The 26,017-nt window shown below is 41.8% G+C and overlaps 1 protein-coding gene across 5 annotated transcripts in view; it reads right to left on the bottom strand.

Moving 5' to 3' along the window:
* Nucleotides 1-25,331, bottom strand: part of grik2 (glutamate ionotropic receptor kainate type subunit 2) — a 254,054-nt gene extending 228,723 nt beyond the window's left edge. For 2 of the 5 annotated variants that reach the window (XR_002291930.2, XR_002291929.2), the window contains exon 1: nt 22,092-23,210. Coding sequence is in view for 3 of the 5 variants with exons in the window: in XM_020709977.2 (XP_020565636.1) it covers nt 22,092-22,203 (112 nt within the window). In the remaining 2 variants the exon portion in view is untranslated. Of the gene's footprint in view, nt 1-22,091; nt 23,211-24,199 lie in introns of those variants that run through there. The other 3 variants (XM_020709977.2, XM_020709976.2, XM_020709979.2) reach the window with 3 other exon arrangements.
* Between the last annotated feature and the right edge of the window lie 686 nt (nt 25,332-26,017).

Raw genomic sequence — 26,017 nt, 5'->3', positions numbered from 1 at the left:
TAGTGGGTCTAGATGACCCAACTCCCAATGTTAAAGTGCCTAGGATAGCACAAGGGTTACGAAAGAAGAGTTTGAGTCCAGTTTCTATGATTCAACTTGAAGTCTGTACCTTCCTCAAGACACTTTAAAGTTTGGATTCTAGAGGAATCTTATGATGATTTTTGGGGAAATACTTATAAAAACAAATCTACAGTGTTTATAAATCTTACCAAAAAAAATGCCATTCAAATAGTTCATGGTGTGGATTATGGGACACATACAAAATCGCTATTTTTAAAATCGGGTTTAATGAAATTATGGGAACCAGTGAAACTTAAAACAGCACTCATTATATATAAAGCCAGAAAAATAACTTACTTCCAGTAAACATACAACAAATGTTCAAGGACAGAGATGGAAGTTACAATTTAAGAAATCAGCTGAACTTCAAAAAGTAGTGCATTCACACTCCAAAAAAGAAAACGCGCTTATCAATTTGTGGTGTGGATTTATGGAACAGACTGGTTGAAGGCTTAAAAAAAGCAGAAGTTTACATGTATTAAAAAAAAACCTACAAGATGTCACAGATGGAACTGTGCAAGGCAAGAAATGATCAATAAAAACAAAAAAGGTCACTTCTGCAAAGGTGCTATGCAGAATGCAATTGTGAATGTATAACATGTACAAAACTGTCAATAGATATAAGCAGATCATCAGGTGTTGTAAAAAGGGGTGGGATCACTAAATATATCTCTTCAACACACTCCTTTTCGAGCACAGTCTTATTTATCTGCTTTTTTAAACTCTTGTGCTTATTTTCATTTTTGTTTAAAATAAAACCATACTGCTCACATACCCAATCGTGACAGCAGGATTGGGTATGTGATTGTGTTGGGTAACAGCTGTTGGATGTGACAGTGGCTGTTGGATGTGACAGTGGCAGTGAAGCGTAACAGCAAGAAGAATTCACGTTAATTAAGATTTTTTTTCCCTGACAGTAGGTTCCCAGTTACTACCACTCAGAGTTGGCGTATTTGTTTTGTATTATTTTCGTATCGCTTCTATTATTTTCTTACAGATATGGACTTTTTACATTTAATGGGATTAGTGCTGTGCCTGTTAGTCTTTTTTGAACTTTTTGCCATCACTTCTGGGTCTGAAACAGTCAGCGGGCAGATTGTTTACACACACAATCAGCTGTTGTCACTTGGCAACAACAACATGTGAGCGGGAAACTGACCAGATATTCTCAGAATACAGCGTCACAAGAGAGGTTTCAGGGCTGGAATGAAGCACTCGGAGAGGAAGAGACATTAAACCCCATCCATCCATCCATCCAAATGGGGAATTATGTGACATCTCTTCCCAATGAAATTGAGAAACTCACAGTGCCAACCAGCCTGCAGTGGGAGTACAAGTAGAGCAGTCTCCTGCTGTTCACAGAGACCTGCCTCACAAACCTCACGCCACCCTCCAACTTTCACTTATCACCAAAAGTATTGGCTCACCCATTCAAATGATCAGAATCAGGTGTCCTAATCACTTGGTCTGGCCACAGGTTTATATAATCCAGCACTCAGACATGCAGACTGTTTTCACAAACATATGTGAAAGAATGGGTCGCTCTCAGGAGCGCAGTGAATTCCTGCGGGGAACTGTCATAGGATGCCACATGTGCAACAAATCCAGTCGTGTAATTTCGGCGCTCCTAAATATTCCACAGTCAACTGTCAGCTCTTTCATGACAAAATGGAAGACTTTGGGGACAACAGCAACTCATTCACCAAGTGGTAGACTACGTAAAATGACGGAGAGGGGTCAGCGGATGCTTAAGTGCAAAGAGGTCACTGACTTTCTACAGTCAATTGCTACAGAGCTCCAAGACCTTCAGATTAGCTCAACTACAGCACACAGAGAGCTTCATGGAATTAGTTTTTATGGCTGAGCAGCTGCATCCAAGCCACACATCACCAAGTGCAATGCAAAGCGTTGGATGCAGTGGTGGAAAGCTCGCCGCCACTGGACTCTAGAGCAGTGGAGACGCCTTCTCTGGAGTGATATATCATCTGGAAATCTGATAGACAAGTCTGGGTTTGGAGGTTGCCAGGAGAACGGTATATTTTGGACTTCCATGTGCCGAGTGTGAAATTTGGTGGAGGAGGAATTATGGTGTGGGGTTGTTTTTCAGGACTTGGGCTTGACCCTTTAGTTCTAGTGAAAGGAACTCCAAATGCTTCAGGATACCAAAACATTTTTGACAGTTCCATGCTCCCAACCTTGTGGGAACAGTTTGGAGCAGCCCCTTCCTCTTCCAACCAGACTGTGCACCAGAGCACAAAGCAAGGTCCATAAAGACATGGATGACAGAGTCTGGTGTGGATGAACGTGACTGGTCTGCACAGAGTCCTGACCTGAACCCCATAGATCACCTTTGGGATGAATCAGAGCAGAGACTGGGAGCCAGGCCTTCTCCACCAACATCAGTGTGTGACCTCAACAATGCGCTTTTGCCTATAAACACTCTCCTCAACCTTGTGGACAGCCTTTCCAAAAGAGCTGAAGCTGTAATAGCTGCAGAAGGTGAAGAGACATCATACTGAACTCTATGGGTTAGGAATAGGATGGCACTTCAGTTCACATGTCAGTCAAAGCAGGTGAGCGAATACTTTTGGTGATATAGTGTATGTTAAATGACACTGAATGGAGGAACTATGTGTGCTCAATCTGGAAGAGTTAGATTTCACACTTCATATTTTTCCTCTTTCATTCCTTCATGGGTCATTCAAGCATGAAAACCAGTTAGCAAAGACTGGCTGAGTGTGAGTTATGCAGCTATAGCACCCTCATTCTGGCATGAAATGATCGTGTTTGGCTTTTTTTCTTGAGGCTAATGCACCAGATGAATAAAAGCAACATCACAAATCTGCCTCTTTTAGCATCTTTATGAAGGTTCAGCCTCATGTTTCCTCTTCTGAGTCATTGTGCAGGCTCCTGTCACACTGTACAACAAGCTGCAGGCGGCTTCTACACCTCTCCGCATGCAGACAGCTTTCATCATGTCTTTGTTGTTTCACATCATAGTTCTCTGGTACAACAATGTAGAAAACCTGGAGCCAGAAAGCAGAAACGGTGATACAAATATGGCTGACACCTCTGATACAGACACATTTATAAAATTACTTTAGTCTTATGTAACTTACTGACAGCAACTGGAACAAATGTGGAGAAAACATTTCTCACTTTAGGGATTTTAACTACTTTTAAAGATTTTGAGATTAAATTAGTCTAACCTAGAGGCTACAGCAAAGACAACAATTTAAATAAAATTCTTGACCTTGTTTAGAAATGAATTTAAATAAACTGGTATGAGCGGGAGGTGACTTCAGGCAGGTGTAAATAAAAACAACAAGGAACGCAAAAATAAAAACACGTTTACTTATCTACTTTTACTTTTTATTTCTTGAAATTGCAGATCCTGCAATTGCAATTGCCTGAAGAATTATAAATATATGCAGTCTTTATTTTCAAATATCAACACATACAGTGGGTCAGATATCTAATCCACACAAACTGTGGACCTATAGTGCTGTTGTGAACAAATGCTTCCAAAAATACCCTTTAAAAACTGCATTCATTCAGCTGCCAGTTGCACGGTTTGTCCAGCTTCTTCAGTTGCAGTAATTGTAACCCTAGCAGAGAAAAAGCCAACTAATCAGATAGTTAGAGCTTATCTGTTTACTTTCCTGTGATCAATTCCTCCTCTTCAAATCATGGAATGCATGCCATTATGTCATCCTTCTTGTCTTAATATTACGGTACTAACATCCAGATGTCAATAATAGTATCATTTAGAACTGCTCAGGTACACTCAGTTGACCATAACTTCCGTTTTATGTATGCAACGCAAACCAACAGCCAGAAAAACTCAAAGTGACTGAGAGTAAGAAGCGTTGAGCAGAGCTCTGAATATTTTAATGCACTTCCAGAAGCCCTTCCTCTTTAGCTTCTGGAAGGTGTGAACCAGAGATGGGAAGCCTTTGAAGTGCTGCAAGTGGAGAGGCAAAGCTAATTTTTTGCATGAAAAGCAAAACCGGAGGAACCGAGTGTGGTTGTCAACATGGATGAGTGAATAAAGCTAATAAGATGCATGAGCACTTGCCAGACTCACACCGGCAAATGCAAATGAAAAAGGTGAAATGATCTTCCTTGATGAACTTTTTGTGCCGCATTTGTTCCTGGAAACTCTATTTAGCTTTCTTTGGATCCAGTGGAGATCGTACTTTAATCGGATGCTGAAACTGCAGTCCAGAAAGCAGCCTAACGTGATGTGCTGTAAACATATTTACTGTGTGCTGACAGGGGATTATAATGTGACTGAAGGATAATGTCAAAAAATCAAAGAAAGGTTTAGGAATTGTGCCTCAAAAGAGAAAATGGCAGAAAAATGTTTGTGAGAGAAGTGCAGGAATTCAGCCGGCCAGGCTGTCAGCTCGTCTTTAGCGTACAAATTATGAATAAAAAAAGGACGTTCCATTAAAAACTAAATGGGAATCTAAAAACTTTACCCAAATATTAATCTTAAATGAATTAAATTTCATCTGTGCAAAAAGAGTTAGGTGTCATATAGATTTTTTTTTTCCTTTGCAAAGGAAAAGCAGATGAATGAACAATATCCAAGAGTATTCCTTTTATATTTTCTGAAGGGACTAGTATGACTGCGTTCCCAATCCCTACAGCTATTTACAGTCATGTTTAATTCAAAGAAAACATCTTTTATTTATTTGATTCATCCTCTCAAAAACGTTGTCATATTTTCCAGCAAATCTTTCCCAGCTGACCTTCTCTCCCTCTGAAATTGCTCCGACTCTGATTCTTTGGCACAGAAGGATGGTAAAACTCATTCCTTAGCTTCTCCCTGCTCAGAACACATCCCTCAGTCTTTAAGTACACTTCCCCCTGAAGGCTTCTTTGGTCTCCAGTCAGCAGAGTTTGATTCATTTCCTGCATGAGAACTTTCCTCTTTGTGCATAAATCTTATTCAGGAAATTAATTTGCTGGTAGAACAGTTATTAATGTTAAAAATGTTACTGAGCAGAACAGGCAACCAGCTGCCTAAAACAGCAGTAAAAAAGTATTTAAAAAAAACACAGTAGTTGCATGACAACTATAGTAGGATGGACTGAAAACATTTCACTGTTTTCATTCATCTGATCAGATGAAAAGAGCAGATTCAACATGTTTAGGACTCTCAGAAGGTCCGGGGAAAATGACTGATACCAGGAGGAAACCCTGGTATTTAAAGGAGGATTTAATGTGCACCACAGTTTTTACCATACAGCATTGACGTGCGGTGAGGCACACGGCTGGTGAGGCGCTGATGTCATCAGTCAGATTTACAAACAAATTAACTCTACAGAGTAGGGCAGCACGATATGAGGAAAACTCGCAATATGCGATATTATTGATCAATAATGTGATGACAATATAACTTGTGATACATTAACAATAGCAAAAACAACGACAAAAATTATATTACACTGCAAAAGTTTAATTTAAACAAGAGTCAAAATACCTTAAATTATTCTCCAAATGACCCTCGTCTAATTAGGAGGGCAACATTGAACATAAAAGCTCCATCCGATTGGTCAACAACGTGAAGGGCTCCGTTTGATTGGTCAAATGCATAAAGGGATTTATTCAATTCATTAAATAGTTCAAGTTGCCTTAAGATTGTTTAAGCACATTTAAGATTTGCCATTCATTGCAACTTTCGCTGACTTTTTTGATATGGATATTGCACAGCTTGAAATTGCGATAACGATAAATTTGTGATTAATTGTGCAGGCCTACTACAGAGCAACTTATTCACCATTGATTGGCAGCAGTTTGTTGTTTAAAATGTCATTTCAACATGTGTCTTCCATTTGCAAACTGTAGCATAGAGAGAAAAAAAAAATCACCAAAATTGTTATTATTGACTTACCTTTACTTCTAAATGAAGTCCGTGCTCAACTGAAAAACACATGATACGCTGTTTGTAGAAGTGTTCCTTTTCTTTCTTTAGTTTTAAAAATCTCTCTGTCTTCATTGAGATCACTGCCATTGACGTGTTTCCACAAATTCCCGAGTTTAGGCACAAAATCCTCCATTAAGAAAATGATAAACAATATTAAAGGATAACTGGACGGCTGAACTGGACTTGCTACAACTTATTCTATTATTCTTTAGCCGCTGTGTCACATTTGCTGGATTCAACAGCGCCCTCTGCCTTGAGGCAGGTGTACTGCAGGGCCCCACCTAGTGTATTTCTAATGTGCATTTTTATTAGAGAAAAAGACTAAATGTGTCACAAACTGACCCCCATGTAATCAGACAGCTGCCAACCAATAAATAAATGAATGATTTAAAAATGAAGCATCTTTTATGATGGCAGAAAGACCAAATTAGTAAAGCGCATGCATCAAATGCAGCTCAGTCAGTCTGGGTGCAGGGCAAGCACGGGCGGTCGCTGCCTCACCTGCCGCTTTCTCTTATATATAAACAGGAAGTTCATCGTTCATCGTTTCATTGAAGAAACAATGAAAACCAACATAGAAAAAAGTAATCATAGAATAGACATGTCAGAAAAATAATATACAGTATATATATATATTTTTTTATAATAAAAAAGGATATTCATTTTATTTAATTTGTGTTTTTTTAATTAATTTAATTAATTACTTACAGCCTCACCTGCCTTCCCTGACTGCACATAACTGATATGCAGAGTTTCTAGGAGAGAGGGAAGGTTTCAAATTTAAATTAAAAGAAAACAAAACTATTGATGGAAGAGGCATATAAAAAAAATGGTGTGATTGTGCAATAAAACCCACTTGGGAAAACAAGGAGAGCATGGGATAAAGATAGTGTGAGCGGGCCAAACATAACAAGAAGGACAGAGGAGGGTATAATAGGTGTGGGGCCGTCAAAAGAAATGCCCTTGACCAATATGAAGTGTCAGATGCAGCTTTCAAATCATGTGCAGATCACTTAAAGACCGGCTGGTGATATCTAGAGCCACTTGCAGAAAAAGATGAGATGTTAAAACATATATGGTAAAAATTTGACCCTGACTGCAAGTAAAAAACAAAGACACATTTGGAAGGTTGTATTTTTTATCACTTCCAAAAATATTCATATGAGCAGAAAAGATGCACTCTTTTCGTTTTGTTCTTTTCTAGTGTGTACAGCCCCTTTCCAAAAATTATAGTGTCATAGAAAAGTATGTGCATTAAATGGGACATTTCATAGATTCAGGGCCCACTGTTTATTTGATTTCAAGTTTTTGTTTACGTTCACATAATTTGGGGTTCTGGCTCATAAAAGCCCCAAAAACAGGATTTAACATTTTTTTGAATACTTAGAATAATTTATCATTTACTTGTCAGTTTTTGTTAAAGATAAAGACAGAGATTACGATCACATCAAATCAATCAAACAAAGTACTCTATACTTCAGTCTGTGTTCTTTTAATGGAATCTCAACACAAGGCTGACTGTGAATTAGTGTTTCACAAATAGAAGGCTATAATTAAACTGGATGGAAAAAGTAATGTAACCCTTTTACTATCCTAGGCACTTTAACATTGGGAGTTGGGTCATTTAGACCCACTAGACAGTATGCTGAACCTTTTTTCTTCAATGATTTGTGATCTTCACTGGTGTCCATGGATTACATGAAATCTTTCCACCTTTATCCACCTTTGTCATAGTAGGGAAAACATGTCAATGTAAGGGTGGGGTCATCTATGATAGCACAAGGGTTAAGGGTAGGGGTTTGCACGAATCTCCGGATGGATGGACAATATTTTAACATGGCTGACATAAAGTTTCAAGGAAAAAATTGTCTGTACACATAAGACCTTGCAGGAAATCTTTTTTTTTTAACCCCCCTCACATGCCAGCACTATAACCAAAATCAAAGCCACCTAGGCTTCTCTTGAAGCCTGGGTTTATTGGTTCTTGAAGGTGTTTCACATGTCAAACATAATATATCAGTTTAAAAAAACTGCTGAAAGCTTTAATAGAAAAAATATAACAAGATTCTCTGTGAGAAAAGGGAAAATCAAAAAAAATTATAATCTGTGCACAAATGGAGACAGGGATACAGGGATGACGAAAGAAGACTCAGGCAAGACAGGCTGTGGCACGTTCCCTATGACTGGTTACTGCAATAACAATGTCACTTAGGAACCAAAGTCAAATGTTCATTCTCATGTATTTTCAAATTATAGTTTTCCGCCTTAAAGGACATATGGAATCAGACGAATTTCCTTTAAGGTTCATAACATTGTGTCATCTTTCTTTCTTGCATCTGCAAGTTGTGATTTTGAACTTTAGACATAGAAGATGGGCTTTTGGGCCATCTGTTTTATGTAGAGTATGCAGACATCCTGCAAAGGGTTTTTCTGCGACTCGGATGTAACGTGTTTTGTTTTGAGTCCATAAGTGAAACTCATAGATCGGGGGTCAACACATCCAATCATTATGTCACCATTATCATCAGCTGACCCAATTGACCCGGCAATCTTTACTAAGTTAAGCTCACAAAAAAAAAAACATGAACTGGAACTTTTCAGACATCACAGAGTGGCTTCATTCACTGCTCATCTCCCTTCAGGCTCAGACATGTGCATCTGCAGCAATGACACACACCTGAGAGCAGGCTCTCACAACACAGATGATACTTCAATAAAAACAGAAGCTGATGGCAGAAGCTCTCTGGCCTCCAAGATATTATTGACACATAATCCCAGCCTGGGAGAGGGGAGCCATCATTCTCCATCTTCTAGTCAATCTAAGGCTTGAGCCGGAGCCGCTACCAGTGTGTGAGTGCGTGTGTGGATGTGTGTGTGCATGGGTGAATGGGACTGTGACTGTAAAGCGCTTTGGGCCTTTGAAAGAAGGTTAAAAAAAGCGCTATATAAGTATACGCCATTTACCATCTCAGGCTGTAGTCACACTGGAAAAGTCCATTTAATTTGGCCCGGATCGAGTCCTGAACCTTGCGTTTGGTCTGATTCAGACTGCTGTCAATGGGACTTTCCTGTTCCAAACTAAAGCTTGCAGCCAAAACCATGTTACTAAAGATCTCTTCACTCATTGGTCAGGAATTACGAGGGCAGGACAAAGCAACTAGAGGCAGAAATTATGGTTGCGCTTTTAGTTCATTCAAACTTTATATTTCGCTCACAAGTTTTGAATGTTCGTCAGGCTCAGCACATATAACTCTCTTTTTTGGTCCGGTGAAGGCATGCTGCAGTGCTTTTACTGGAAAGAGGACGACTAAGAAGGTGCGCTGATAAATGTTAATGACATATAGATTGTCTGGCAAAAAATGAGAAGCAATGTGTATCACATTAAAAATTGTTTTGATGAGTCTGAATTCACCCGATCACATTTCAGTAAGTTTCTGTGTCTCATCGTTATGGTGTTATGAAATTATTTGAGGAGAATTTTGTTAAGGAAACTACAAGGTCGCTTTTAGGATGACGTCACAGCAGCGCGTGCCGCGTAACGAGACACAAAAAAACATGTACGAAGCATTTTCATCAGTGTTAAAATAAACGTTCCAACAAGTAAACGGTTAGACCCTTTATTCTGTTAAATAACACGACAACCGTTGCTCTACAATTTGTTCAGGATTATCGGGAAAAAAACAAACTCATGTATCGCGAATTTATGGATATCGCAATATCAAGCTGTGAAATATGCATATCGCAAAAGACGGCAAAAATCACAGCAAATGGTTACCTTAAATATGCTAAAACAATCTTATGGACGCTTGAAGTATTTCATTAAACAAATCCCTTTTTGTATTTGACCAATCAAATGGACTCCTTTACATCATAGACCAATCGGATGGAGTTCTGTCATGTTAGATGTTCGTCTCCTATGTAGATGTGGGTCATTTGGAATGCAATTTTTGACCCTTGTGCTATCCTAGGCACTTTAACATTGAGAGTTGGGTCATCTAGACCCACTAGACAGTGCTCTGAACCTTTTTTCTTCAATGGTTTGTGATCTTCACTGGTGTCCATGGATTACATGAAATCTTTCCACCTTTCTCCACCTTTGTCATGGTAGGGAGAACACGTCAATGTAAGGGTGGGGTCATCTAAGATAGCACAAGGGTTACATTGTTGCAGTGAAATGGAAATGATGTTTTGGTTGTTTTGCTGTATGTTCATATACCGCAAGTTATATCGTCATCGCAATATAAATCACTAATATCGCATATCGCAAGTTTTATCGCAAGTTTTCCTCATTTCGTGCAGCCGTAACCCTAAATAACCAGTAACTTTTTTGTGTAGTTTAAGGAGAATTGGATTTATGGCATATCAGCAGAAATCCTGCTGAATGACAGATAAGAGCAGCACATTGCAGGGAGAATGTTGGTCTTTGTCCCTGTGGTACTGCATCCTGACATTGATTTTCCTAAAGGGCTATTATTCCAGCTCTGTCGGAAACCTTGGCTGGATGTGGGCTGGAGTCCACCTTCCCCTCAGCAAGATCACTCAATTCATAAGCCTTTACAAATGAGTTATTGACTTAGAGAGGCTTCTCTGCCAATCAGAGGCTTTCATTTACATTTGGAGCTCAGCTTTCCAAAACGCCGTCTGCTCAGAGGCGAACCTAAAGACAGAGACATCAGGAGTGTTTAAGAGGGAGAGCTAAGGTCCAACGAAGCTGTCATGGAACAAATCCATGCTGCACATCTTCAGTTATAAAATCTGAAGTATAATTATTATCATTTACAGAGACAATGCTCCCAGGCTCACGTGGAACCAGGAAACAAGAGATGAAGGTGATTTGTTTTTAGTTAAACGGGAATCAAATTGACCCGGTAGGACAGACTCTAAACCATGTCTGACCAGTTCCTCTGATCATTCTCCAAAGGACTTTCTTGAGCAGATGAATGTGAAGCTGCCAGCCGCGTTTTATCCTCAGAAGTTAAATGGGATTGTTTCATCTAGGTTGATCAGCTAATGATAACATAAGCAGACTAATAAACTTCTAATTTTCAAGGTGACAGCCCAAAACTTGTAATACAGAAGGGTTCATGATAAAGAAGACCACGTCGCTGAAGAGAAGCGCCTGCATGGGGAGAGCATGAATGGGATGTTGTTCCTTGCTGTTTTTGTTTACTTGAAGATGGCGAGTGAAAAGATGAGCTGGCAGTTCAAAGTGGAGCCCCCGCTGAGCTGCAAAACCTGGACTTCAGCCGCTCTGCCGCCGCTGTAATCATTCCCCTTCTCATGTCAGGCTTTGGAGTTTTAGAATCAATTTTCAATGTCACCTTTTGACTGTTTCATTTTTAATTTGTTCTTTTATACATCTGTTTGATTTCCCATTTCTTTGAACTGACAGCTGAGTGCTTTTTCCAATGTCTTCTTTGCTTTCGTTAAAATGCAGGCATTAGTGACCCTCACATAACATCCGTGAAAACAACTCAACAACATTTCTGCTGCAGAACAACGAGGGCTTGACAAAAAGACTTCTCTGCTTTCACTTCATGAACTACCTATGTCAAAGATGGCTACTGCTTCATCTTCTCTATGGAAGTCACATGATTGGACCATCACCGTAACCATAGTGACAGCTACCTGATGGCTCAATAGCAGGGGCCACCTGTGTGTGACTCGAGCAGGGAAGACGCCTCCAAAACCTTTAAAGGTTGTTCAGCAAAGAAGGGATGGTTGGAACAATGATCACCTCCATTTGAGACAGACACTGGATCATGCAGACAGGCAAGCGCCAAAAATATCCTATGTTTCAGATGACGCCCTCAAGATCGACAAAGTCATACCGGTAAACAGCTCTGTGTGTAGTGAGTGATATGCCGGACAAACCACATGGAAATCACGGTCAAAGGACAACTTGCTGCATCCTGCTCATATTACCGTGGTGGTGAAACGGAGAACAGATCTGGCCTTCTCTGTGTCCGGGGCAGGAAGAACATAGCACCTTTGTGAGTTAGTCCATCCTTCAGGTCACCTTCTGCCCAGCCTCAGTCAGCAGGACAGCTTAAATTCAGCCTGGAACGCCTCATTCTTCAGAACCAATGGGAGTCAGGAGAAAAGTTCTGATGTGCTGGAAAGTGGCTCCATCATTCAGATCAGACCAGAACAACACCCTTCAGCTCCGCTTGTGAAGATGAGGAGATCTGAGGCTTCATCTATTAAACTGTATGGACTTCATGCTTTTGAGGCACAGTGTAGAATAGGATAGAATGCCTTTATTGTCACTGTACACATGTACAATTCGCATCACACACACATGCAGTGAAATTAAAGCCGCTCACCATTCAGTGCAAACATGCAAGAGAGAAGTAAACTCGCACAATAATATAATAATAAAATAAAATAATAAAATAAAATAAATTGTGGATTGACTGCTGTTGTTATCCCCCCTCCTTTCACCATGGAGGGTTTTTGTTAATGAGAAATAAATGTCATGAGCAGTTTGGATACCGATCAAGGAGGCATCAGCAGGAGTGCCGCAACGAGGCTGAAGTGCTGCTGGAACCAAGAAAAGACTTTTTACACCTCGGCTCAGACAATTCAGAACTGAATCTCTGCACGCTGAGAGGTGAATGTGTGTTTGTGTCTGTTGTGTGTGCATTTACTATTATTCTGCACTTCGTTGAATCATAGTTCAGGGACCTACAGATCTGATTTCCTTAAGCCAACAGTGTGGAAGCAGATCAATGCACCAAAGCTTCTGGAAAAGGTCACAACATGCTGAAGTGAGACTGAAGGAAAGCTGGTTAACCAAACATGCTCTGCTTCTTGGTTAGTGTCTGATCTAATGGGCCTTCACCCGGTATGGTTGATAAACTTTATGAAGTAGAAAAATCACAGTATGCAGTTGGTCAGATCAAACAAATAAAGTCAGAGGTTGGGGGGAATGGGTGGACTGGATGGAGGTGAAACAAAATAAAAAATAATAAAAAAAAGACTGGTTGCAGGGAGCCATCTGACAACCAAAGCAGCTGAAGACCACAAGTTCCTGACAGCTAGGAGTGAGAAACACAGTTTGCAAGCCACACAGGCTCAGCAGAACTGGAAGAATCTATACGGTAGAACATCCCAACAGGTCTGATGATCATTATATTCAGCAGGAAGTCTCGATAAACCATCAGACAACTCGTCTGTCCTGACAACAGAGCATTCAGTCCTCCTTATTCTAATGTTTTTTTTTACTTCTAAATTGTCCTGTCCAGCAGCTGAGCACACAGATAAGAGCTGAAGACCTCTTGTGTTACAATAGAGTTTAATTGGATTCTAATGTTACTTAAAACTTCATTTTTTTTTTCCTGTATCTAACCGGAGAAAGACCATGGAGATCAGGATCTCTTTTTCAAGGTGGATGTAGCCAAAAGGTCATCAGCACACGTCATAAAAACTAAAACATTTAGACAATAGATGAAAGACATACACAAATATACTGAAAAAAATAAACATGAAATCAAATAAAAATTTGATTTCATGTTACAGAAGAGTAATAAAGTTTTGCAAAAGCACTGCTCAAAATACTTTTTTTAAGCTATTACAAAAAGTGCTAAGAGGACTAAAATTAGACAGTTTTAGCTCAGTTTATAGGGTTTTCCAGGCAGAAGATGCAGCTGAAGAATAAAAGCTTGTTTCACTTATTCATCCAGTGAGAATACGTCCACATGTTCAATAAGGATCACTCTGCTCTGTTCCCTGTGGAGATGGAGACGACTACATCTTAGTACAAACCTCAGAGGCTGAGACTGAAGGCAGTTTACAGATACATTCATGGAAAACACAGGAACGACGGCTGCAGATACCAGGAGTTCATAAGCTGAGTGAAAAGTAGGACTTATTTCTGTAATAAAAACCAAGCTTCATCCTTAACGTACAGACCAAGTTTACAATATGTGGCTAGAAGGATAAATTCTGATCTAACAGAAATCCAAGGTACTTATGGCCTAAGCTGACTATGGACTCACCAAGGGCAGTTTGTAGTGATGGAATTTCCCCTTGGCATATTTATGTGAAAATACCATGACTTTGGTTTTTTTCAGCATTTAACATCAGTATAAACAAGAATGAACAACTCAGAAATATTTGATAGCCTGGATGATTGAAGTGGAGCAGCTGCAAAAGGATCATATCATCAGCATATAAGCATACATGAAAGTTGACAGATTGACACATAGATCATTTGTATTAGGGCTGGGCGATATGGCCTAAAAATAATGCTTTTATTTAATCAAACACAAGACAAATGCAACCCCCATTTCTGGGATGAATAATAAATAAATGAACACACTCTTGGAATCCAAGTTAAGTATAAGATTTTTCTTCTTCTCCTTCCCTTTTGGACTTGTGTTGTTTATATATTTTTGTTTCATATAGTTCTCTTGTTTTATATAATGTTTGTCTTGTTTTTGTCTTATTTTGTTATTCTACACTTGTTTTCACTTGTCCAAAATAAAAAGGTTACTTACTTACAGTCCCAGCTGTGTTTTGAGTCACACTTTGTAGTTCAGACTAAAAGGAGACAAACATTCACCTTGAGAGTAGCACCATTTTCTAAAGGATTAACAATAAAGCTCATATCTGGGGTCTAATGTTTTAATTCAATCAATAAACCCTGTCTTCTCCACTGGGAAGATGATGAAGCAGCAGGATTCGCGGTCAAACCCCCCCACGCCGCGTCGCAAATGAATACCGGTACAAGTAATAATTACAGCACAGTATTCTTTCTTAACAAATAACAGTAACAACTAACTATCTAACTAATAAACTAACTATATAGGCGTTGTAGAATGAGTATGTGTATGTGTGTCGGGGCGCTGCGTGTGTAAAGAGGACTGAGCGCGTGCCACGCTTGAGTGAGTGAGAGGGCTTCAGGCAAATGTTGCAGCCTGGGGTCTGGTCTGTTGCTCCACGTCTGTGGCAGCAAACCCATACCAGTTCCAAACAACAGAGGATTTTATTCCTTTCTTGGAAACAAACGCCCCACCCTCACCGGTAGCTATGTTGTCGCTTGCAGTTTCGTGTGTGCTATGATGTCGTTGTTTGTCGTTTGCCATACCGCCATGTGAAACTAACGATACGGAAGCTCTGGGGAGCCAAAAATGCGCCATGACACAAAAACTCGATTTAGTTATTTTTGAAATCGCCTGTAACAAAAAATTCGAATTAATTCATTCAATCGATTTTTTGCCCAGTCATAATTTCGATATATAGAAAATACAAGAAGACCTAAACTTGATAATTGATACTTTAACTCTAACTTCTCTCATTCACATTCTTTTGACTACCGTAACTCTTCCACCACTGACACAGTTTACTTTATTCCAGCAGATTCTGAAGCAGAACAAAGCCGCCTTGCAGTTTTTTGCAACACTTTACAGAAGTGAAGTGCTTTGCAAGCCACGTGAATCAGTCAGCTGATTTTGTAAAAAAAAAAAAAATACGCATCTTTGCGCTGTTATGTTATAAAGCATGTGTTATTTAGGTGATAAAAGGTGATAAAAGGTTAAAAAAAAAGAACAGGACCATTTAAAAAAACACACTGGGTTATGTTGGACCCTTTCTGAGTGAAAGTGATTGATCAACTGTATCAAATGCCTTAGAGCAGGGGTGTCAAAATCTAGACCTCGAGGGCCGGCCTCCTCCTGCTGGTTTTCCAGATACCCTGCCATTATCTGCTGCTGATTACCTGGATCAGGTGTGTTTCAAAAATGAGGAGCTTCAATGGCAGGCTGATTGGAAAACATGTAGGCCTTGATTCCAACACCCCAGCCTTAGACAAACAGATAAAAACCGCAGGAATATTAAGATCATTCAGACCTTCAGAGCAGAATAAGTTTCTTTTTAAACTTTACTGACAATTAGTTCCAAATCCATTAGAATCTAAAAACCCCTTCAGTTGATCACTGACTATTTTTTCAAGGATTTTTGCAAGAATGCACAGTTTAGAGACAGACCTGTAATTATTTCCCTCTCTTTGGGAATGTATGCACTTGTTGTGTCATGACTGTGTGATCAAAAGTTTCAGTTTCTGCAGAATGATTAGCTAATGTGACATTTCAGCAGCATATCAAACAGGTGGACTTTCCGCCTGTGTGTGCACCTCATGAATTATCCGTCTAATTGTTTTTTTTATGCTTGTGACGGCCTGCCATTTCTATAAACTAACTCAGAGTAAAACATGAATATTTTAAGCAGCTTAGCGCTGATTAAAGTGAATTAAGCAGCCAGGCTGCTGGCTGGGGGCCAGTACCCAGCGCAGCAGCGCTCACAAAGCCTCAATTTGAGACGGATGATAACTCAGACCCTCAGAAAGAAAGAAAGAAAATAGAGAAATTTACCTAAAGTACTTAATCTTCCCACACTTTTACCCACCAGCGGTTACAAAGAGATATTTTGTTTTTATGGCACAAAGCATGACTCTAATAGCATCCCAAGATGTAATGAAATACGCACAACTGTTGGAGCAGAGACAAAACTATTGGAGGCAGACATCAAGGGAGCTTCTTAAAGATGAACAGAAGAGCTCCTCCAGCCAAAACTTCCAGACAATCTCTGGGAATATCGCTGAATAAATGCTCTATTACACCTCACAAAGTTAGAACAATCAAAGTTTATACAATTGAATGCTGTCATTAAAAAAGAACCAAGGTTCTGGACCAAACACTCCAAGACCTCAGCAGAACCGGTCCTCTTCCCACCACTGTCACAGGCTTTGACACTTCATCAACGATGCAGCAGATTCTGTTCTGAACAAAACCTCTGACAGAAATGCAAACTGATCATTGGAAAAGAGGCTAAGCTCATCATCCAGCAGCCAAAAGCAGTCACTGTTTCAAAGAACGCGTTCTTCTGAACAAGGGGTCGGGAGCTCCAGACTCTGACTCATGAATTGTTTGCACACATCCACTGGCGGAAGACACCGTCTGAGAAAACAAAGAACTTGTTGTGTGAACAGAAATGCAGCAGTGAGCCTGGGTCTGCTGTGCTCTGCATCAGTGGAGGATCCATCTCATGTTGTGGGGAAAAACAGCAGCTTTCTGCTTGGATCCACTTTAAAGCAGCCCACATTCAATATTCTGAACTGGACGATATTAAAGCTTTAAAAACTGTGCATTTCTTTTTTCCAGCAATGCACAAACCTTGAAGATGTGGTTTTTGTGTGTGTGTGTCTTCAGCTTCATTTTGTTGTCAGAGCTGGCACACGCCCCCGCACACAGCCTGCTGATCCCTGCTCGCCAGAGGAAATACACACAGGTAAATGAATTTCCCTCTTCAATATTACTTTGCTTTTAAAAACACATCAGTCAATGTAGTTGTATCAAATCAAACGAGTTTCCTCTGATGGAGGTCAAACCGGGTTCAAGCAGCAGGCGTCTGACCGAAATGAGAGCCCGAGCGCGAGCGGTGGATGACCTTCTTCACTTTCAGAGCTTTTCAATCCCAGCACACAAACTGAGGGAGGAAGCTGCTGAGCGAGTGCTGGAGCATGCAGATGTAGACTGTAGGTGATGGGCTCCACCAACCACCACCTTCAAGAGAGCAGTGAATGTGAGCCTTCCATCAGGAGCATGACCTCCAAACAGACAGCAGAACAGCTCGGCTTTGCCCAAAACTAAGGCTGCACTGCTGCTGATGTCTTCTCCTCCTTCATTGAGACTTCCTCTGCTTACTTGTCCAGCGCCAGCTATCAGATTTTTCCAATTAGGCAGAAACCATCTGAAGGCAGGAGCTGTGAAGCCAAACGAGCAGAAGGAGCTTGTTATGCCAGCTTCCTCTCTGACAACCTCTTTGATCGAAATTTTGATTGTGTTGGGGTTTCTTTTTTTCCAGCTGAAATGGTTTAGCAAAAAGCTCTTTGTCCTTTTGTGTTAAAGGGCAAACGTTACATCTGGGGGAAAGGGGGAGGGGCTTCAACACAACTAATCTGACAGCGTGCAGCTGTGGAAGTGGGGTTGTCATGGAGAAGCTGCTGGCTTTATACCAAGAGGTGGGTATGAGGGTCGACCTAGTCTTTGGTTATTATTCACCTATTTTCATTTTCAGTATTTGGATTTAGAGACAAAACTCAACCAAAGAATCCATTCAGGTTTGTCATAAAATGGATTTTCACAGACATGAAAGAAAAACTTTTCAAAAAGACACTTCGGTTGTTGCATGAAGTTCTGATTAATTATTTTGTGAAATTACGCTAAAACCTGCAAAGACTTGGAAAAGACTCGTAATGTTTGCGAACTTTTGAAAGTCTGCAGGTCATTTGGATCCACAGCTGCACTGAAGTCTGGGTTCAAAATGTGGCTGCGGCTAAAAACACTCTCTACCTTTTAACAACGGCAGCATTTTCCAACTCCAGCTAACCTTGATCACCGGAAGCATTTAAGTTAATTTCCGGTTGAAAATACGGGGGGTGTAAAAGGCCACAATTGGGGCTCGTTTGCTTGTTATGCCGGCATGCGGGCAGCTGGCTGGCCGATAGACGAATCGCCGCTGTGGTATGGGGAAGCAGCCAGTTCGGGCCTCCTAAATCTTATGATGTGGCTCACAGAGACACAGAGGTAGCGACAAAAAGCGGGTTTTGCAGTGGGACAGAGTGCGTATCCTGATGTGAATGAACTCAGACAGAGAAACGTGATTACAGATGCTTTTATAGAGTTTTTTAAAATAAATAAATCTGATTTCTAAACATCCTCGGTGTCTTCAATGCAAGGTAATGAACACAGACAGAAATATGAAGGTCTCTGCTGTTAATCCAAGTATTCCTAACATCTGTGTTTATGAATGACTTATCATGTGAATTATTATTTCATTGGAACAAATTCATTATTTCTTTACCAATGTCAGGCTCTCTAGTTTTTGCCGCTTTGTTGTACACAATTTGGGATTTTCTATTTCTTATCAAAATACAGTGACTGTCATTTTTCATAAAAATGTCGTCATGTTTCACCAAAGTAAGCAGCCAGTGGGGTAAAACAGCTTCATCAAGCGCTTCCGATCAGTGGGGTTGAGGTTGTCACGGCTCTCACAAGACACTGTCTGCTTTTGGTTGGATGCAGTGGATGATTTGCTCTAAAACTCATCTTCAGCTCTGTACGACATTACAATAACAACTCATCAAAGGAAATATCTTTATCTTGTGCTTCTTCAGAGATAATAACCAAACTTAACCCTCAGGTACTCAAGAAATCCACTGGTAGAGCAATCACATTTGGTTTTTCTTCCAGATTTCACAGGAGGCCTGCAGGCCAGTCGTCCAAACACGGAAATATTATTAACCTATGTTTGTTTACCAAAAGACACAACTAATTGCTAGCTCACTGGTATTTTCAAAGTAGTTAGACTGTCTTTATGTTTCCTGTAAAAACCAAGGAAAGCAGCAGAAAACATTTTGCTTCCGTGTTGAAGGCTGGCATTTCATCCTTTGCCTGGCATCTTCTGCAGATCAGTCTGCTGTTTCCAGGCCCTGACTGAGAGGGGTGGAGCCTAACACAAGTCTATCTGCTCAATAACTGGCAGTTGAACTTCTCAGGACTGACTTCTTTGCAGTTTTTCTCCCTTCTTCCAGGATCACTCAGCTTGTCTGCCCATCAGATCCTGACCTTCATTTAACACCAGGGTTTTCAAGCTCTGCTCACACAGAGCAGAGCTTGAACTCCGACGGTGTAAAGGGATTTGCCCAACCCAAAGAGAGAAGCTTCTTTTGAAAAAGAGGAACTTTGTGAGCTGGCCTCCAGCATGACACCTATTCCAGACATCAGGTCCAAGCCGTCATGCCTGCAGAAGAGCTTCAGTGTTGCTGCTCTGAGATGATGCTGACAAGGCGTCTTGCAGCCACATCCTCTGTACTTTGACCCTCCTGCAGGAATCTTCCACTGCCAAAAGTGTTTATTGCAAATACACAGTAGGGACTTCTGTCACATGTCCCGCTAACAGAGAAGCTGAAGGGATTTATGACAACAGCTGTGGCATTTGCATGAATCTGAATCACTCATAAAGCTTTCTCTTCTGAAGGCTGCTGTGGACTGACTGAGCCCACCTGTCTATCACAGAAAACCATGACAGCTAGAACCATGAGAAAAAAAATAAGAATTATGGTCTACAAAAAAAAAACATAGCAAAGCTGGGGAAATAAAAGTGTTGATATGATGTACGCTTCCTGCAACAACGGATATTCAAACAATCTCAGTTGTTGTTTCCCTTTCGACTTTTCCCATCAGGGGTCGCCACAGCGAACGAGTCGCATGGTAAACTTGGCAATGTTTTACGCCGGATGCCCTTCCTGACGCAACCCTCTCAAAGCAACCGGGCTTGGGACCGGCACAGAAGTAGAGAAGGGAACAGGGAGCAGCCCGGAGTCGAACCCTGGTTTCAAAGACAGAAGGCGCCGCAAACCAGCACGAGCTAAACCGGCTCCCATGTTCGAACAATCTCAGTGCGACAGCTAAACCTGTAAGGCCTCCTCCCCTTTGATCTGACCTGAAGTGGTGTGTAGAAATGTAATAATGTTACTTCAGACTTAAGTGGACAATCTGTAAAATCTCCATATTTTAAAATAATCCACATTGGGTTGTTTTTAATTTAACTCACAGGTTAAAAATGGACTAACGACTTTTCTGGGTTATTTTAACTCAAGATTTTTTTATAATACAGGAAACATATTGTGTTAAAATGAAACCACCATGACCTTAAAAATTAGTATCGTTCCAAACAGTAACCCAAATATATTTGTCCCAACATGAATAATCTAAGATATGTTTTGAAGAAATAACCCAAGTGTGTTAAGAGTGCAGTAAAACATGTTCATATCCCAAATTTCCAATATCAATATATGAAAAGGAAAAACTCCCAGCACATTAGAAGCTAGTCGGAATTTCCTACAACTCTCGTTAAATATGTGGCGTTCCTATCTGACCTTTAAACCTCCAAACAACACCAAGGTAGTCACATGATACCATCAGATATGCAGCAGGACACCAGTCCCCATGGTCCACAGTTTCCATGGTGGCCCCACCTGTGTTTGCCCATATTGGCTTAGGCTACGCGACACAGCCGCCCAGGGAAGAGTGTACAGCTCTGCTGTCCACCAGGCAGGTGGCTACTATTGAGCCACCCAAGTGAGTACCCACTTAAGCCAATGTGGGCAAAAACAGGTGGGGCCGCCACACAAACTGCGGACAAACCCATTCAGGGCTCATATTTTCGGCCTATTTTTAAACCATATGGGGCCCACTTGTCCTTGCTGGCTGGGACATTAAAGCAAAGGAGAAGGACTGGAAGGTCACCACTCTGACACCTGTTTAAGTCGTTTTCCTTGAAAAATAATTCAATTCAGCAATAAAATAAAGTCGCCGTTCTGCTCTTGCCGATTTCAAGCCGTTCCTGGAGCCTCACAGAGCCGTGGCGGTTCAGTGCGTACTGAAGGTCACAGGTCACACCGAGGCACAGACCAGACTTACACGATGCTCAATCCCTGCATTACATGAGCTAAAGCAACTGTGAGCTGGAGGCCGACTGCTGCTGACGAAGCCCAAGGCCTGAGCAGACACAACAGGAAAACCTACCCATCATGCACTGCTTAGCTTTTAGAAATGGTATTAACAATGAGTTTGGCACATCTGTCCACTTTTGGACGTTTGTTTGAGATGTCAGCATGCATTCTATACAGACATTTTATTCACCAACAAAATGGAAATGTTTGTTTTTAGGTTTAATGAAAGCATTTGAACATCCTACATAAAATGCTTCAAAGAAAACTTTCTTTTTCAAGCAAAGGTTCAGAACACATGCAGATCATTGTTCAGCCACAAACTCAGAGAACCGAGTGTTTGTCGGAACCAAAGTGCTGCCAGTGACGCTCAAACGCAAACACAGATGAGGGCACGTGATCATCTGAACTTCCCGCCTCTTCTACACAGAAGGCGACTGCGTTCACACTCAAAATTTCAGTGCGTAAATAAACTTAATGAGTGCCAAAGCTGAACGCCAGCGGAGCCGCTCCATGAGTCAGAGGGCAGAAGTTACGCGCTGCAGCAGCAAACGGGAAGTTTAGAGAGGAAACGTCACTCACCGAATCTCAGCACGTGCGGCATCCCGGCAGCAGAGCCCAAGCAGAGGACCAGCAGCGCCAGAAGCCTGGCAGCGCCTCTGCGTCCCGCTTCACGGGTTACCGGCGAGGTCATGTTCACGGAGCCTGCGTGGAGCGCACGAGCCTCAATCCCAAAGTATTCCCAAAAATTGTTGATGTGTGTTCCCGCTGACAAAGAAGAAGATCACGGCATGGCGCTCAGCGGGCGCGCGGGAGCGTTTGTCCACAAAACACAGGAAGAATCTGCGTCCAGCTCACTGCGTCAAGAAGAAGAGGGAGCCCCCAAACTCCGCTGAGGAAGAAGAAGATGGAACCGCAGGCGGAGCGTCCATGTCAGGCAGCTGGAGGCTCTGTTCACAGAGGAGACAGAGGAGGGTGAGACATCCACAGAGACGACGCTCCGAGCCGCGCCGCACGTCCGAGCTCCTCCCGCCGCACTGCCGCACCGCTTCTGACGTGGCGCCAGCAGTGCTGGTGCGGGAGTGTGCGGGATGGACCGGGCGTGCTTGTGGTCTACAGATCGTCTTTCTTCGCCCTTAAATTTTGAATTGAGAAAAAGCCCGCGCCGCCCCACTTCCCTCCACGTCCCTCTGGCCCCGGTCGGCTTCCCGCTCTGCTTTCCCCGTTTCTCCGCGCTATGCGCGCGCTCCAAAAAGCCAATCAGAGGATTTGAAGCGCTCGCTTCTGCGTAAAGCTGCGTGAGGGGACTCAGTCGTGTGTGGAGTCATGTTCGGGTGAAGCAGTCCCCGCGTGCCTGTGCGTTTCAGCACTTTCTCCTCTTTCTTTTTCTAACTCTGCCCCCCTCCCCGACCCCAGCCGGATAGAACATTTTCACACCAAATTCAGTCTGATTGAATCAATGGATAAATGCACTTCGTGTCTGAACAGTTTTTCTAATGTCAGACTTGAGCTGCATCTCACAGATAAACATTCAAATGTAAGCGACGCGTCAGACCTGCGCAGACAGGACGGTCTCCAGAGTTAGTCAGACTCTCTCCTCACGGGAGTCCGGCCTTTTCCAAACTTATGCCGAATCAGAATCAGCTGCACGACATCTGTGAGATCAATGAAAGTTTGCTTCTTTTTTTGTCCTTTTATGTCTTTTTTAAACCGTAAGGCCGCACCGGGCAGTCGATGATGGATCTATGGAGGCCCTTGCGTTTAGACGTCTCAGCACCGCGGACAGCGCTCTGCCATGAGGCTGCTTTATGGATCAGTTCCTCCACCACGTCGTGACACGTTCAAGTCCACCACTCCTGACCCCCCCAACAACCACACTCACACGCACAGACCCCCCCCCCCCCCCCCCCTCACACACACACACACCACCACCAGCAGCAGCAGCCTGCGGACGCTCAGCGTATGGCACATGCGGAATGAACCGACACCAACTTGCAGGCAGAAGCAGAGTGTTGGAGGAGAATTCTGGCCTCTTATCTAAATGAGTACCACACGACGCGCCGCGCGCAGCCCGCACCTGCCACACACGGAAATCACCTTATTGCAGAGAAGAAAAAAACTCTTCATTCTTCTACAGCGTCTCCAGAGGTTTGTTCAATGAAAGCCCGGCGCAAAAAAAAAAAAAAAAAAACAACGATCTTCTACAGTTTGCTCTTAAGAGAATCAAAGGAGAGAACAGACCGACGTAGCCGCTCAGGTTCCGCTTCTTCCAGGGGAAGGAAGAAAAATAAGGACAGCAAGAAGAAAAAGTTCAGGGAGCCTTTCAGACGGGCCAAAGCTGCCCAAAGTTTCTTTTGATGTTCTTTTATTTTATTTATTTTAAATTATTTATGGATCCCCCATTAGTCTCAACCAAAGGTAAGGCTACTCATCATCCTGGGGTCCGTATTTTGGAACCACGCACTCCCGTGAATTGCTCGGCCCACTGACCTTAGGGGCCCTGAAAGCCCCCCACACAGACGGCCTGAGGAGGTCACCACCCCCCACCCCCAAGGTCACGTCGGAAACATTCGCGCGTTTCAGCTGGACCGGTCTACGAAAGGTCCTTTCACGTTTTTAAGCAAACATTCTGAGCTAGAACAGATCCGAAAGTGGAACAGGAAGAGTGAAGTTCCTGCTGAGACTCTTACCTGACACGGAACACGAGCAGGAGGATCACCGGAGCAGCACGCACAGGAGGAGCCGACGCGCTGTCCGCCCTCCGACATCTGCAGGCGCCGCTCTCCGCGCGCTGGCCGCGGGGGAGACACGCCTCCTGACGGCAGCGGGTCTGGGAGGGGGGCGGGAGTCACCGACCGGGCCGGCCGACTGTGGGTTCGGTCTGGTTCTGTGAAAGACAGACAGGGGGCAAAACTGGAGGAGTCAGCAGCGTCTCTGATGGGTGGAGGGTTCTCCAGCTGCTGGTCCTGGAACATCATCTGACCTAAAGGAACTCAGAGGAGGGCGTCCCCCCGTCCTCTGTCTATATGCTGTCGTTTATTTCTGTTTTTACTCACTTATTTATTAAATCTCTTTTTATGATCATGTTTAACTTTTAATATTCAGCGCTTTTTTCCAATGTTATTAGTGTTAAAGCACTTTTTAAATAAATTTGACGAAACATCTGCAAAACAAACCACTGCACGGACTCGTGGACACTCTCAAAGACCGCTTCCTCAGAACAGTTGTCCGAGTCGTCATCAAACGCAACTTCAAAGCCCTTCGTGAAACAGGATCGAGCACCGCGCTGCCTTCACTGAAGCTCATCGTTTTTACTGTTTTTGGTCCAAACTGTTTCACAGGTATGTCTCCTTTTAAATGTTCATCTGAAAACAAACATGAGTTATGATGAGATTATGCTTTTTAGTCCAATGATTGAGAAGATTAAACAAACTCCTTTTCTGCCCCCTCCCTGCACCTTGAACGCATTGGACATTTAAGGAAATATAAATGTTGGAAAAGAAACAACATTTTTCATTACAGTATAAAAAACCATAAATTCAGACTTTTTCAAGTAGACAGTTGGATGAAAATCTTTTTCTCTGTGTGATTCTATCAGCCCTGCAGACATGATAGTGAGCACCCTGGACTTTTCAGGTTCAAACATGATCACATTTGATTTCTTGTCCTACAATCTTTTTTATAATTTTTTTATTTTTTACATTTCTGAGTTGTTGCTATTTGTTGTTGTAATGATAACATGTCCTAATAATTACAATCAATAATGTTATGTAGGTTTTTTTTAGAGAAACTTAAGTTTTTTAAGAGCCTCTGCACAAGAATAAAATACATAATGTGCGATACGTGTTTTTATAACTTTTGTGGGCTTTTATGTTATTGTTTATATCTAGTTGACATTATTATTTATGGAGGGCATGAGGGTTTCACTAAAAAAAACTCAAAAAGCTATTACCAAGCTTTACCATTTACCCAATGGAAGTGAAATGAAAAAGAGCTGTAGCATTATTTATGTAAAGTATTTATGTTGAAAATATTAAATGAATTCACGTTCATTAAAAAAAAAACAAGAGGGTTACATTACATTTAAATAACAATAACAATTTGGATAATATAGTAAAATGTAGCTAACATGGTTTATTTAAAAAAAAGACATTTGTGCCAACAAGCTGTCCGTTCATCTGACGCATGCGCGTTACGCTTTAATATTCGGCAAGAATTCTACAATTACATTGTTTAGTATAGTTAACTTTAGGGGATTTTAGTACATGGAAGGTGTTCCATAGTGTTCAACATGATTCTTAAATTCAACATTACTAAAAATCAGCTGCACAGTGGTGCAGGTTAGCACTCTTGCCTCACAGCAAGAAGGTCCTGGCTGGGGGACCTGAACCAGAACACCAATGAGGGTCATTTTGTGTGGAGTTTGCATGTTCTTCCCGTGCATGCGTGGGTTTTCTCCGGGGTCTCCGGTTTTCTTCCACTGTCCAAAAACATGCTTAAAGAAAGCG

This window comes from Oryzias latipes, chromosome 16 (genome assembly GCF_002234675.1).
Source record: "Oryzias latipes chromosome 16, ASM223467v1".
Lineage (NCBI taxonomy): Eukaryota > Metazoa > Chordata > Actinopteri > Beloniformes > Adrianichthyidae > Oryzias > Oryzias latipes.
Note: the sequence above shows the minus strand (reverse complement) of the source record. Positions and strands in the feature narration are given on the sequence as shown.